Source organism: Epinephelus moara, chromosome 10 (genome assembly GCF_006386435.1).
Source record: "Epinephelus moara isolate mb chromosome 10, YSFRI_EMoa_1.0, whole genome shotgun sequence".
NCBI classification, from domain to species: Eukaryota; Metazoa; Chordata; class Actinopteri; order Perciformes; family Serranidae; genus Epinephelus; species Epinephelus moara.
The window spans coordinates 23,309,574-23,324,199 of record NC_065515.1 but is presented as its reverse complement, the minus strand read 5'-3'; the positions used below and the strand labels follow the sequence as shown (position 1 = coordinate 23,324,199).

At 38.0% G+C, this 14,626-nt stretch overlaps 1 protein-coding gene across 1 annotated transcript; it reads left to right on the top strand.

Annotated features, from left to right (window-relative positions):
- The first annotated feature begins 1,294 nt into the window (after positions 1-1,294).
- dnttip2 (deoxynucleotidyltransferase, terminal, interacting protein 2) lies at positions 1,295-14,588 on the top strand. The gene is made up of 7 exons (XM_050054623.1): positions 1,295-1,394; positions 3,268-5,363; positions 8,653-8,791; positions 9,017-9,112; positions 9,356-9,520; positions 13,640-13,749; positions 14,198-14,588. Exons 1-7 carry the CDS (start codon positions 1,320-1,322, stop codon positions 14,292-14,294), a joined length of 2,778 nt encoding a protein of 925 aa, XP_049910580.1. The 5' UTR covers positions 1,295-1,319; the 3' UTR covers positions 14,295-14,588.
- The last annotated feature ends 38 nt before the right edge of the window (positions 14,589-14,626 follow it).

Here is a 14,626-nt window from a genome sequence, read left to right as displayed (position 1 = left end):
TTGTTACTGAGCTCCTTGGGAAATGATGTCTGAGGATGCTCCCTCTTCTGTTCCCTCTTAGGGGGCGTCCTTAATCCTCTTTGGGTGTGAAATCCTCAGGGTGGCATCTGCCTTTTTATTTGTGTGTGTGTGTGGTTAAAGGGCATATTTACAACTCACCTACAATTTTAACAGATACGTTTCACATTTTATTTCTAACTTACCACTTTAGAAAATGTTTTTGTACTCCCTAATTTTCACTTGTTGCTACGTACGTTCTTGTCTGGCTATTGAGATGGCTCCTGTTTTAACAGAATGAATAAAGCCCAGGGGTTAGGTCGTAGAGTTTTACACACCTCAACATATTAGGGGTATTACAGTAAATGTATTGTAGCTATGTCAGTTCTTCTAAGTTAGCCTGCACCCTAATATTAAACACACAGCTGATATTATCTGGCCTCCTGATAATATAGCCACAGTCTTACTGTAGCCTATATCTGAATGTTCATTTATCATCAAATTAACATTTAGAAAATAAGTAGGTGTGTATAATTTACGCTTTTAGTCCGCCAGCATTTTTTTTTTTTTAAATGTATTCATTTTGCCAGGCCATCTCCTTTGTCTTTTTAAGTATTGCCCTTTATGGTGATTGCCGCTATATATTCTTCAGAGCTCTATCAAGTCCTTCCTGTAAAATGTGTCAACCTAAATTTAAGTGATCAAAATAGTTTTATTAATACTTAAGTTATTTAAATAATTTTCCTTGTTTGTGTTCATTGTTAATTCAAAGGTTATTGTCAACAGCTTTCATTGTACTGTGAGTTTAGATTAATGTTACTTCCACTACACATACTTACTCCACTGTATTTGACTCCACTACACTAATTTGACAGCTATTATTCTTGTTATGTTTCCAACGATGATGTTTTATACACATTATGATCATGTGAAATATGATGCAATAATATGGATGAAACTATCCAGAGTGTGTACGGCTGTTAATATCAGCTCCATGTCAAGTATTTACAATATTAAAATATTTAATCATTAATAATGTAAAATAATAATAATAAATAAATGAATATAGCATAGGCCTATAACATCTACACATTTTCTACATTTGATATTTAAAGTGTGTTGTGTTTATAACTTTTTCTTCAGCAGTATTTTCAAAGCAGTACTTGTATTACAGCCTTGTATTTTTACTGTTACTTACACTTTTTCCATCACCACCATTTAAAGTTAGATCCGTCATCGTCTGCTCGGCCTGTATCTTCCCTCCGCTGATCTATTAGTCGAGTCTAGCCGTCACACCGGAAGTGAAGAAGCTAGCATCCAAGATGGTAGCCACCAGGAGAGGAGTACGCGTGTACTCCCCAACTAAAACAAACGCAGACCAGCCCTCTGAAGTCCCGGTATGTATGAAACACATATGTTATTTAAACATGTAAAAGTTCACAGATCATGTAGAGGGTCAGTCCGAGGTGAAAGAAGCCGTCACGTGCAGGTTAGCTGGTGTGTGTTCAGCTGCTCAAACTTCACGTGGACACCATCTTTCCTTTCACAGTTTGTAAACGTTTCGATAACTTGTGACAACATATTGAGTTACACATGAATTTAAAGATAGTGTATCCACCACACGTACTTTCAGTTCCCCGCAGTTGGACCACTGTCACTGTGTTTTAATCACAAAACTACACAGTGGAGGTTTAACAGACTGCTGTAGTGAAACTCTTTAAACAGAGAGAAGAAGTTAACTCTCCTCTTATTGTCCTCACATTTGCTGTAGAAGTGTTTTAAAATGCAGTTCAAGATCTTACTTGTGAACAACTTTGCCTCAGACTTGGAGTTAGTTTTACAGTTATCTTATTGTCAAGAAATACTGTAGAAATCAGAACTCATTGGTTTGATCCTACTAACAATTACTGTTTGTAACCAAAGCAAATAAAGTTTATTCCTATTTGCCACTGAGCTCCATTAACCCTCTGAAACCAGAGCAAACTGGCCTGATTTCTTTTAAAAACATGGGAAGAAGGTGTGAGCAAAAAAAAAGAAGAAATTAAATTATAAAAGGATAGTAAGAAATTAGGAAAAACAAGAAAACTAGTTAGTTAAAAATGATTGTTTGAAAAGCAAACAAACAAAAAGATCTTGAAAGAGTGCTCAAAATGTAAGATTCTGTAACATAAAATTTAAAAGTATGGTTTTTCCCTTGCTTTTTTCTCTTTTCCCCAATTTTTTAAAAATAATTTTCTAAATTTATTTTATTTCATTTTATATTTTGCAGTTTGTGGGACATTTCTTTCCATCTGCTTATTGCCTTGTCTCCCATGTTTTTGAGAGAAATCGCACCAATTTGCTCAGCGGTCAAAGGTTTAAATATGTCCAAAAGGCGTCTGAAAGCAGCACAAGAAAAGTGATGTCACTCCAGGTCTCAAAGGTTAAAAGTCCATAAACATAACTCCACACTTTTGCACTCAGTGACATTTGCCTTCACTAACATGAATAGTGACTGTATGTTATTTTGAATTAAGCTCATACTTACTAGAGCACAAAATGTGTATTAATCTGCAGGTGAATATAGTCCTCAATACAGTACTTACTCCTACATGAGTAACATTAGAGGAAAAATACACTCCTCTGCTTTTTTAGGAATTTATTTTGCCTTTTTTTTTTATAAGGAAGCTATATTGGGGTATAAGGGTTGCGACATAGTTGGTTTTGGTATTTTCATGGGATTTGTATACTAAAAACAAGCAAGAAAAAATATATAGACTGTCACCAGCTTTATTCTTTGGGATCAGTGGGTTTCCCACAGTCATGGAAAACCTAAAAAAGTCCTGGGATTTCACAATCACATTTCCCAGGCCTGGAAAAGTCATGGAATGAGAAAAAAATACACATTGAAAGTTTTTGAAAAGTTGTGGAATTTTGTTGTGTGTAATAAAGTTGTTAAAATAATCTAAAAAAAAGTGAACAGCAAATTTATTTTCTGTAGCCGGCATCGTAACATTGCTCTTATGTGTATCGATGTTTGATGTTTTGTTTACCATCACATATGTTTCTTCATTTTCTCCTGCGTTCCGTGTCACCCTTCATGAATGCTAGCTAGCTGAGAGTTTGAATCTGATATGTTTGAAAAAAGCCAGGCAAGTCGGGCAAGAAAAATGATTATGGCTCCTTGAAAAGTCATGGAAAAGATTTGAAATGTTGTCCATGTGTGGGAGCTCTAGATCAAGCTTTCTTTATACCCAAGTGTGCAAATAATGTCTTATTTCTGCCTCACAGGCCACTCCTTCCGCTGGTCGAAGAACCAGGAGCACTGCTAAACATGCAGACAGTCCTACCCACCATGCCCTGGTAGAGGCCAGCAGTCAGCTGGAAAAAAGCAAGGGAGGAGCCCCGGCATCTCCACCCCCCTCCTCACTGAAAAGATGCACCAGAGCTTCCAGGCTCCACAGTCCCGAGCAGCCATGCACACCTGTGGGCTCCACCCACGAAGGAGACGTGTCAGATGTGGAGTCCTGCTGCTCTGCGGTGTCCAACATGGAACTACCAATTACACGCAGCAGCCGGAGGAGGAGACAGCCCCGCACAGTGAGTCAGGAAGATGAGGAGGTGTCTGAGGTGGAATCATGCTCCTCTGCAGTATCTGCGACGAAAGGTAGCCAAAGTAGCCGCCGGAGCACAAGGAAGAAGACGATTCCCAAAAGCCAGGAACCAGCTCATGTTGAGGCAGAAGATGTCAAGGTCGACTTGGTGCCGGAGACCGAGTCCTGCGGGTCTGTGGTGTCTGAATCCCAGAGAGTCACCAGAAGTCAGAGAAAAACTACTCGCACTAGATCATCTGCCAAACAACAAACCGAGGACTCGGAGCTCTCAGATGCTGGCAGCTGTTTATCCAGCGTCTCAGGAGCTACGAGATCCAGAAGGCAAACGGGTCCCATCCCCATCCACCTAGACGAAGTCTCAGAAGGCTCTCAATCTCCCACCCCAAGAACTCGAAGGACCCGGGCAGCGACAGGGAAGGCCGCAGCTACCGTGGATGTCAGCGAGACCCCTTCTTGTGACTCTGACGGGTTTGAGTCGGGACCCACGTACAGTAGGATGACTAGACAGGGAAGGACTCAATCCACAGGTCCCAAAGCCGTGGACTCTGACTCCGAGCTGACTGACGTGCATTCTCCGATGGGCAGCCCCTGCTCCACACGAAGCAAAGGGACTCCCTGCAGCAGCCGCACAGGCTCAGGGAGCAGCGCTCGAGGTACTCGCACCACCAGGCAGTCAGTCAGGGACTGTAGCATTGTTCTTGAAAAAGCAGAGGAGGATATTTCTTTAAATGATTCCAGGTTAGAAAGTACAGTGATCGCTGAGGACGCAGACTGCACACTGCTGGACGAAGATGAGAATCAAACATTGGAAGAAAAAGAGAAAGAAGGTGTGAGTAGTACTGATCTCACTTCAAATGAGGCCGACACAGTGACTGTGGAGAAGGGAGTGATTGTCATTTCAGAAATAGACTCACCCCATGGGTCTCCCCTGGTGTCAGGCACTCCTGGATGTGCAGATGAAGCTGTTGCTGAACCTGCAGTGACTGTGAAATACCAGCAGGAGGAGCCGCATGCTGAAAATAAGGACGGGGCCACCTCAGAGATGGAGATGATGCAGGAAACAATCCCACCATCAGAGCCGTTACAGCCTTGCCAATCAGTTACAGTAACAGTATGTGAGAGTGCCCCTGAAATCACAGAGGAGACTGAAGAGAAGGATGAAGTTATGGAAGTAGATGCTGTGGACACCCACTCATCACAGGCAGACGAGGCTGTGGATGAGGATGCTGTTGTGGAAACCGGGCCCAGTGAGGAGGAGAAAATGGAAGCCAGCACATTGCATACAGACGCTCAGCAGGTGGTTGACTCCGCTGAGGTTCAAGTTGAGTCCATTCAGGTGACGTCCAGCCAGCAGCCCAACATCTCAATAGATTCTGCCCCTGAGCAGCAACCAAAAGACATCATCATCCAGAAAACAAAGGTTATCAGCCTGCTGGAGAGCAGCGAGGATGAAGATGAAGATGTTGAAGTTTCTGGAGAGGAGGAAGAGGAGGAAGAAGAGGAAGAAGAGGATTTGGAGAACCAGGCAGAGGAGAGAGCAGGACCCTCCCAGATGTGTGAACCAGCAGCTGCATCAGTTGATGGACTGTTTATGATTGACACGCGGCCCGGACAGGAATCTGATGAGCTGTATTATAAGGAGAGGCCAACAGAGGAGGAGGAGAAAGCCTCAAAGGAACAGGAGGAGCAAGACGAGGAGTTTGTGGATGAGGAGGGGGACGATGACGATGACGAAGAGGCAGAAATCCTCTACTCAAGGAGAGATCCTCAGTCGTAAGTATATGATAGGTGGCAGCTTCAGATTGGTCCATTAGGATACACACATACACATGTTCTTAATGTAAATGAATCCCATTCAGAGAGTAGATCGACATCCTGGGAAATACACTTATTTGCTTTCTTGCTAAGAGTTAAGCCGAGCTTAGACTACAGGAGTCATGAGCTGATCTAGTTCGGCCCAGATTATCTGGTAAAGTGGGAAGTTTACAGATCCAGACTTAAACCTCCCAAACTGATCGCACACTCACTGGGGACCTGATCATTTCAAACACATTTGATATTCAGAATCAAAATCTGGATGGTTATGATTGAGATTACATCAGTAGGGAGCAGCTGATGGTGTTGCTAAGCAACAGTTAAAATGCTAGCCCTTGAGGCTAACATTAGCTAGCACACTACTTTTAAGATATAATAAAACAGAATGTTAAAATCTCACCTCCAGTTCTTACTGAAGAATAGACAACCCATGTTGACCGCGTCTTCCTGACCATTCCTCCTCCAGACTCGTTTTGCATCCTGCTTTTGTTTTTGTTTTTCTCACTGCAAAGTATTATGAACGATACAGCAAGTTGAAGCACCATGTCAGTCTCCATTTAGTTGACATCTGCTCCCCATGAGAACATGTCTGGTGAGCTGAGCTTAGTTTTAGATACAAGATGGATAGAAAAAATTGATACCACTCTTAAGGCCTTTGCACACTGAGTCCGTTTTTTCCAGATGCAGTTTTTGTAATCCGCCATCCAAAATTTTTTTATTTACACACAGAAACCTTGCACTCTTAATACCAATGAGTGCGCCCTGTTCTTCTGTCTTGTTGTGGCTGTGTCCTGCCGCCACATTTTCTTCACTGATTCTTGGTCAAACATCTCTGAAGGCTTCTGACAGGTGCAAAAAAACTCAGAACATTGAACCTGTTCCAAAAATTTTAATGACAGACAAAAGTTTCGGTCTTGGTGTGCAAATTTGATTTGACACAAAGTGAGGTCGTATTTATTTTAAGACGTGTGACAATTCCAGATGAAAAAAATTGAGTCAGTGTGCAAAGGCCTTTGTACTTGTATGTTAAATATGAAGCTACAGCCAGCAGCCGCTTAGCTTTGCATAAAGACTGGTAACGGGGGGAAACAGACAGCCTGGATCGGTCCAAATGTCCACCTACCAGCACCTCTAAGGCCACTAACCAACAATAACCTACTGGAGTCTCCACTGGTTGCCTAACGTGACACACCAGATGGTTTGTTACAAAGATCCATCTGAGAAGCCATCATTGGGAACTGTTTGAAATAGGGCAGGCGCTTTTAAAAAATAATTGGCAGGTGATTAGATGTCTATTAGCATCTATCATGGGCTAACTTCAACCAGTTAGATCAACCAATCCCATTGGGAGAAGAGCAAGAACATCTTTTCTATTCAGAAAAGTCTTCAGTGCTGTTCTTTGCTCTTTAACCAATGTAACTGATGCTACTGTGCAGGGCTTGATGCTAACTTAAGGAGCACATGTGCTCCTAAGTTGAAAAAGTAAGGAGCGCACAAAGAACTTTAGGGGCACAATGTAAATTGATCAAATAATGTGTTTTCCGTAATAAACGTGATGCAAATAGACATTTACAAGCAAAATTATTTAATGAATTTGTATACAAAATGTACAGAAAGGTAAAATCATCAAGTTTTGAAAAAGTATTGCAATTTAATTTTGTCTTTAATGTTATTATCTTATATATATTATCTTTGCAATATGATTATCTTATATAATGTTATTACTATCCTAAAACATTCTCCAGGTCCTCTGAAACTCTGCAGGACTTATTTCCACCCTGCCCAGCAGCGGTACCGTGGCGAACGGTCCCTAACTGCGGGGAGAACGGAGCAGGCTTCCCCGGAGGTCCGCCGCTTTTCCCGGTCCCTCGTCTCCGCCACACTTTGACTTATTTCCACCCAGCCGACAGCCTGGCCGTGGAGAACGGTCCCTAACTGCGGGGAGAACGGAGCAGGCTTCCCCGTAGGTCCGCCGCTTCCTCCACACTTTGACTTATTTCCACGCTGCCGACAGTGGGACTTATATTCATTGTGCCGACAGTGGCTTGGAAAACCGCCCATAACCGTGTCACACGGGGAAGAGGGAAGGCGGCTGGAGTTCCTCCAACATTTGCGGTTAGATTATCATATTTTTTTATTGACAAAAATATAGGCTGCTTCGGCTGATTTTTTTTATGCGCACATGTGCCCCTAAATATTTTTTACAGTTCGCACACACATATTTTTAGTCGCAAATGCGAGTGAAACGCTCGCAGTGTCGAGCCCTGCTACTGTGGCATCTATGCTAACCTCTTTAGGAGCCACCCTTGTTGTTTTGTACCAACAATTGCCTCTCTGTGTTGTCACACATATCTAAACCACGCCCATAGCTGCCGGTAGCTCCTCACAGGATGCTGATTGGTCCAAACCACTGACTCATTACTTGAAGTCTGGCAAGTTGGAATCTCGCGAGATGTCGTGATATCTCGAGAATCCAGCTGCAGTGCAAAGTAATTGATTGTCTCACAACATCACAAAATAAAAACTTTGGTGTTTGTGCCAATTAAACAAAAGAGATGCAGATGAAGTTTCATTTTTGGCTAGCTGTTGTTCCCCTAGTTCCAGTCTTTATGTTTTGCTAAGCTTCAGATTTTTGGATATGACATAAGATAAGACTGGCATTGGTCTTCTCGTCTTAACTCTTTGTAGGAAAGACATTAAGCATCTATCCCAATTTTCAAACTATTCCTTTAAAAGCCTAATTTCAGTGTCTGTTTCACAACACTTTCTGTTGGTGTCTGTGGCACTCAACCCTTTTGCTCTTTCTGAAGACACAAATCGTGACCAGTAACTTACAAATATGTAGTTCAATTTTTTAAACTCAAATCAACCAGTGGAGAGACTCACTGTGTGCAGAAATAAGTCAAAGTCTGTAAATTAATATAGCTGGTTCTGCAGAAAGATGGATCCTAAAGGGCTGGTGTTATTCTATTTTTTTCTTATCCTCAACAAATTCCACATGAAGACCAAAACCAGCAATGTGTTAGTCTGTCCCTTAATACTCTTCTTGACCTTGGTTTTGGTCTTTTCTTGGGATTTTGGATTAGGAAAAAAATACAATATTTCCGGACTTTCAGAACTCTGCACATAAAGACAGTTCAGCCACACTCATTATTATTATATATTATCATTATAACTGTGTGCAGAGGTGAGAAATGAGACAGGACAGCTCTTCCTGAAGAATTTTCTCTTTGCCAATTTGTTTCAGGAAAGAGTTGTCCAGCCGTATTGACCCTGGCATCAGAGTGAAGGAGCTCGGGGGTTTATACATCAATTTTGATGGCAGCAAATCAAAACCTGTCTCCAGTTCGCTGCAAAAACTAAAGGAAAAGAGGATCCAAGATGAGGTAAATAAGTGATTGATTTTTTTCCCTTTTGAAGGTGATCTGTGATGCAGAATGAATAATGAACTTTATAGTTATGCAAGGACGAGTAAATCCAATAACACCTGAGATGGTGTTATTCATGGTCTCTTTCCAGTCCTTTGTGACTTTGGCCTTTTATCTCTGAGTAGTGGGGCGTTGATGGAGTTTGGTGCTTTGCAGTGTTGCAGTTTTTGTTGTTTTCCACAGGTGATGAAGAAGAGTGTGATGGGACCAGACTTTGAAAAGAAGGATGCTGTGCCTCCGTACAGTGAATCCAAACAAGCCTTAAAGTTAAAACACAGAGTAAGTTTTACAAAGTTATGCTTTGGTTTATAGACTCACTGTGCTACTGTCTTCTAAAGTTTTATCACATGGATCACATATTATTTGTGGAGTCAGTTATAAGGACACGGACTTCCCTTAAATCACAAAAACTTAAACATGTAGTCATCATAAATACAGTACAGCAACAGTTTTTATTTCTAGTCTGTGCTCCAAAAGCTTTTACAACACTTTTTAAATAATTGAAATCACTGTTTTTCCCAGGCGGAGAGGGCAAAATCAACAGGAGATGGTTGGTTCAATATGAAAGCCCCCGAGATCACTCAGGAGCTGAAAGGAGATCTCCAAGTCCTAAAGATGAGAGGTTCCATGGATCCCAAGAGGTTCTACAAGAAGAACGACAGAGATGGCTTTCCCAAATATTTTCAGGTTAGTAAATAAACGAGTCAGCTGTTCCTCAAAAATCCTCTTCAGTAAGGAAGGGCTCACATGGCCATGACAGTACAAGTACTCCCAATATTCATAAAGTATCAACATTTCACCCCCAATAATGCACTGATACTGATTATTTTATATTATGATAAATATAAAATTTGCCACCAATTGACATTAATTTCCAGTGTAACAGCAAAGCATCTAATGAGAACACACTGACATTAAAAATCTGGGTTAAAAGGAGAGAGAACTGTCGCTTGTTTAAAAAAAAAGAAAGAAACAAAGAAAAAAACACAACAAATGTCATAGTTCGCCTTGAAATGTCCCCCGCCTCACAATTTTTTTTTACCAGACATTATCAATAATTGGGGAAGGATCTTATGAAAAACGATCCATGTTGAATTTTTGTGAAATAAAGGTCAGCAGAGTAGCATCAGCAAACAGTTGGTTGTTTATTTTCCCTGCATAAATCACATTTGTTTAACTTTGTTTCACTCCATATTCTTTCCCTGGTCAACCACAGCCCATCTGCAGTGCCTCTAAAAAGGTCATAGTATAGTATATCATTTAATATGTCGTAGTATAGTATGTCTAAAAAAGGTCACGGTATAGTATGTCAATAAATGACTGTTATGTGAGGCAAGGGCACAAGAGGCAAAAGGTCATGGTATAGTATATGTCAAAAAAGGTCATAGTATGGTATTTCAAAAAAAGGTCATAGTATAGTATGCCAAAAAAAGAAAATAATATAGTATGTAAAAAAAAATACTATACTATGTCAGAAAAGTCAGTATAGTATGATGAAAAAAATCCTAGTATAGTATGTCCAAAAAAAAAAAAAACGGTCATAGTATAGTATGTTGAAAAAAAGTCATGGTATAGTATGTCGAAAATAAGGTCAAAATATAGTATGTAAAAAAAACAAAAACAAAAAAAAAAGTCGGTATACTATGACGAAAAAACGGTCATAGTATATGTCAAAAAAAGGAAATATAGTATGTCGGGGGGAAAAAACGGTCATAGTATAGTATGTCAAAAAAGTCAGTATAGTATGATTGAAAAAACATCATAGTATATGTTGAAAAAAGTCATAGTATAGTATGTCGAAAAAACGGTCATAGTATAGTATGTAAAAAAAAAAAGTAATGGTAAAGTATGTCGCAAAAGCGGTCATAGTATATGACGAAAAAAATCACGGTATAGCATGTCAAAGAAAGTCATAGTATAGAATGTCAAAAAAAAAGTCATAGTATGGTATGTCGAAATAAGTCAGCATAGTATGCCGAAAGAGGTCATAGTACGATGAAAAAACGGTCATAGTATAGTATGTTGAAAAAAAAGTCATAGTATAGTATGTTGAAAAAAAGTCATAGTATAGTATGTTGAAAAAAAGTCATAGTATAGTATATCGAAAAAAAGGTCAAAGTATAGCACGTCAAAAAAACAGTCATAGTTTATGTCGTAAAAAAAAACAGTCATAGTATAGTATGTCAAAAAAGTCAGTATAGTATGATGAAAAAACGGTCATAGTATAGTATGTCAAAAAAGGTCTTAGTATAGTATGTCAAAAAAAGGCATTGTATGACAAAATGGTCATAGTATAGTATATCGAAAAAACGGTCATAGTATAGTAAGTTGAAAAAAAGTCATAGTTTAGTATGAAGAAAAAGAAGTCATAGTATAATGTCGAAAAAAAGGTCATAGTATAGTATGTCAAAAAAGTCAGTATAGTACGACGAAAAAACGGTCATAGTATATGTCGAAAAAAGCCATAGTATAGTATGTCAAACAAAAGCCATAATATGTCAAAATGGTCATGTCAAATAAGGTCATAGTTTAGTATATCGAAAAAACGGTCATAGTATAGTAAGTTGACCGTTATTTCGCCATACTGACTTTTTTTCCGACATACTAAACTATGACTTTTTTTCATAGTATAGAATGTTGAAAAAAGTCATAGTATAGTTTGTCGAAAAAAAAGGTCATAGTATAGTATGTCAAAAAAGTCAGTATAGTATGACGAAAAAAACGGTCATAGTATATGTCGAAGAAAGGTCATAGTATAGTATAGTATAGTATAGTATGCCAAAAAAAGGAAATAGTATAGTATGTCAAAAAAGTCAGTATAGTATGATGAAAAAACGGTCATAGTATAGTAAGTTGAAAAAAGTCATAGTATAGTATGATGAAAAAGAAGTCATAGTATAGTATGTCGGACAAAAAAAGTCATAGTATAGTATGTCGGAAAAAAAGTCATAGTATGTCAAAAAAATGGTCATAGTATAGCATGACGAAAAAAATCACGGTATAGCATGTCAGAGAACGTTATAGTATAGTATGTCGAAAAACAAAGTCATAGTGTAGTATGTCGAAATAAGTCAGTATAGTATGTCAAAAAAAGTCATAGTATAGTATGTTGAAAAACAGTCATAGTATAGTAAGTTGAAAAAATTCATAGTATAGTATGATGAAAAAGAAGTCATAGTATAGTATTTTGAAAAAAAAAGTCATAGTATGTCAAAAAAATGGTCATAGTATAGTATGACGAAAAAAATCACGGTATAGCATGTCAAAGAACGTCCTAGTATAGTATGTCGGGAAAAAAGTCATAGTGTAGTATATCGAAATAAGTCAGTACAGTACGACGAAAAAACGGTCCTAGTAGGCTATATGTCGATAAAAGCCATAGTATAGTATGTAAAAAAAAAAAAAAAAAAAAAAGCCATAGTATAGTATGTCAAATAAAAACTCATAATATAGTATGCTGGAAAAAGTCATAGTATTGTATGCCGGAAAAAAAGTCATAGTATAGTATGTCAAAAAAAAAGTCATAGTATAGTATGTCAAAAAAAAAGTCATAGTATAGTACGCCAGAAAAAAAGTTGTAGTATAGTACGTCAAAAAAAAAGTCATAGTATAGTACGTTGAAAAACGGTCATAATATAGTATGTCAAAAAAGTCAGTATAGTATGACGAATAAACAGTCATAGTATATGTCGAAAAAAGTCATAGTATGGTATGTAAAAAAAAAGGTCATAGTATAGCATGATGAAAAAAATCACGGTATTGCATATCAAAGAAAGTCATAGTATAGTATGTCGAAAAAACGGTCCTAGTATATGTTGAAAAAAGCCATAGAATATGTCAAAAAAAGCCATATGTCCAAAAAAAAAAGCCATAGTATAGTATTTCGGAAAAAAAAGTCATAGTATACTTTGTCAAAAAATGTCATAGTATGACAAAATGGTCATAGTATAGTATATCAAATAAGGTCATAGTTTAGTATATTGAAAAAAAAGTCATAGTAAAGTATGACAAAAGGTATGGTATAGTAAACGGTCATAGTATAGTACTGTATGTTGGAAAAAAGTCATAGAATAGTATGTCCAAAAAAAAAAGCCATAGTGTAGTATGTCGAAAAAAGTCATAGTATAGAATGTCGAAAAAACGCTCATGGTATAGTATGCCACAAAAAAAGTCATTGTATAGTATGTCGAAAAAAGGTCATAGTATAGTATGTTGAAAAAAAGTTGTAGTATAGTATGTTGAAAAAAAGTCATAGTATAGTATGCCGGAAAAAGGTCATAGAATAGTATGTCGAAAAAATGGTCATAGTATAGTATAACGAAAAAAAAGTCATAGTATAGTATTCTGGAAAAGGTCATAGTATAGTACGTTGAAAAAATGTTCATAGTATAGTATAACGAAAAAAAGTCATAGTATAGTATGCCGGAAAAAAAGTTATAGTATCGTATGTCAAAAAAGTCAGTATAGCATGCCAAAAAAAGTCATCGTATAGTATGTTGAGAAAAAGTCATAGTATAGTATGTCAAAAAAACGGTCATAGTATAGTTTGTCAAAAAAAGTCAGTATAATATGATGAAAAACGGTCCTAGTATATGTCGAAAAAGGTCATAGTATAGTATGTCAAAAAAATATCATAGTATGACAAAATGGTCATAGTTTAGTATATCGAAAAAAAGTCATAGTATAGTATGCCGGAAAAAAGTAGTAGTATAGTACGTCAAAAAAAAAGTCATAGTATAGCGTTTCGAAATAAACTTAATAGCATAGTATGTCATGGGGAATTGTTTTTTTTGTATGTGCTCACAGGTTGGCACAGTGGTGGACAGCGCAGTTGACTTCTATCATTCCCGTATTCCCAAGAAGGAGAGGAAGAGAACCATGGTGGAGGAGCTGCTGTCTGATGCTGAGTTCAGACAGTAAGTGGAAATGAAAACACAGACTAACACTTTGACTGGATTTGTCTTTATTATCTCAGTGATTCAACAGTAAAACTGACTGATGGTTTGACCGTATATTGACAGCTGAGGTGATGTACAGTCAAATCTATACTAGGTACCACATTTCAAACCTGTTGTATCACAGTATTTATAATGGCTATCAAAATACAGTATGTAACCATGATAAACTTGACATTTATCATCTGATGGGTGACAGAATACATTTTAAAGCCACAGCACTTATGGTAAACCTGCATAATGCTGTATGAGAAAAGGAACAAAACAAATGATAAAAACACACTGTGGCTATAAATACAGGGTGTGGGCACATCGTGCAGTAATAGTTTGCTACACAGTATATTGTCAAGTGTGTGTAGATGTATTTCATCACTGAAGACATAAAATGTACTTTCCTCTTCTCTTACAGGAAAAACAAAAAGAAGTTCCAGCACATAGTGGCAGAGAAGGCAGCACAAGGAGCTGGCAAGAGGAACAAGAAAAAGAATAAATTCCATAAGAAGTAAATCTGAAGACTTCATGTGATGAGCACTGACTGAGTGGCTTTTCATAGATACTGATATTATAGACTGCTGGACTTGGATTCTTGAATCATATCAAAAATAGTCATGTTTTGTACAGTTACCAGGGACGTGTACCTGCTCACACTGACAAGAAGTGTCTTTTTAACCTTCCAAAGATTTTGCTGCACAGTAATCAGTCTTTTTAAATATACATGAATCAGATTAATGTAACAGTACTTTTGACTGGCACCGATGTCTGTAAAGCATCTTGTAAATTAAACTCATCACATCCTTAAAGTATGGCTTGTAACATTTCTTGTTGGATGAAATATTAC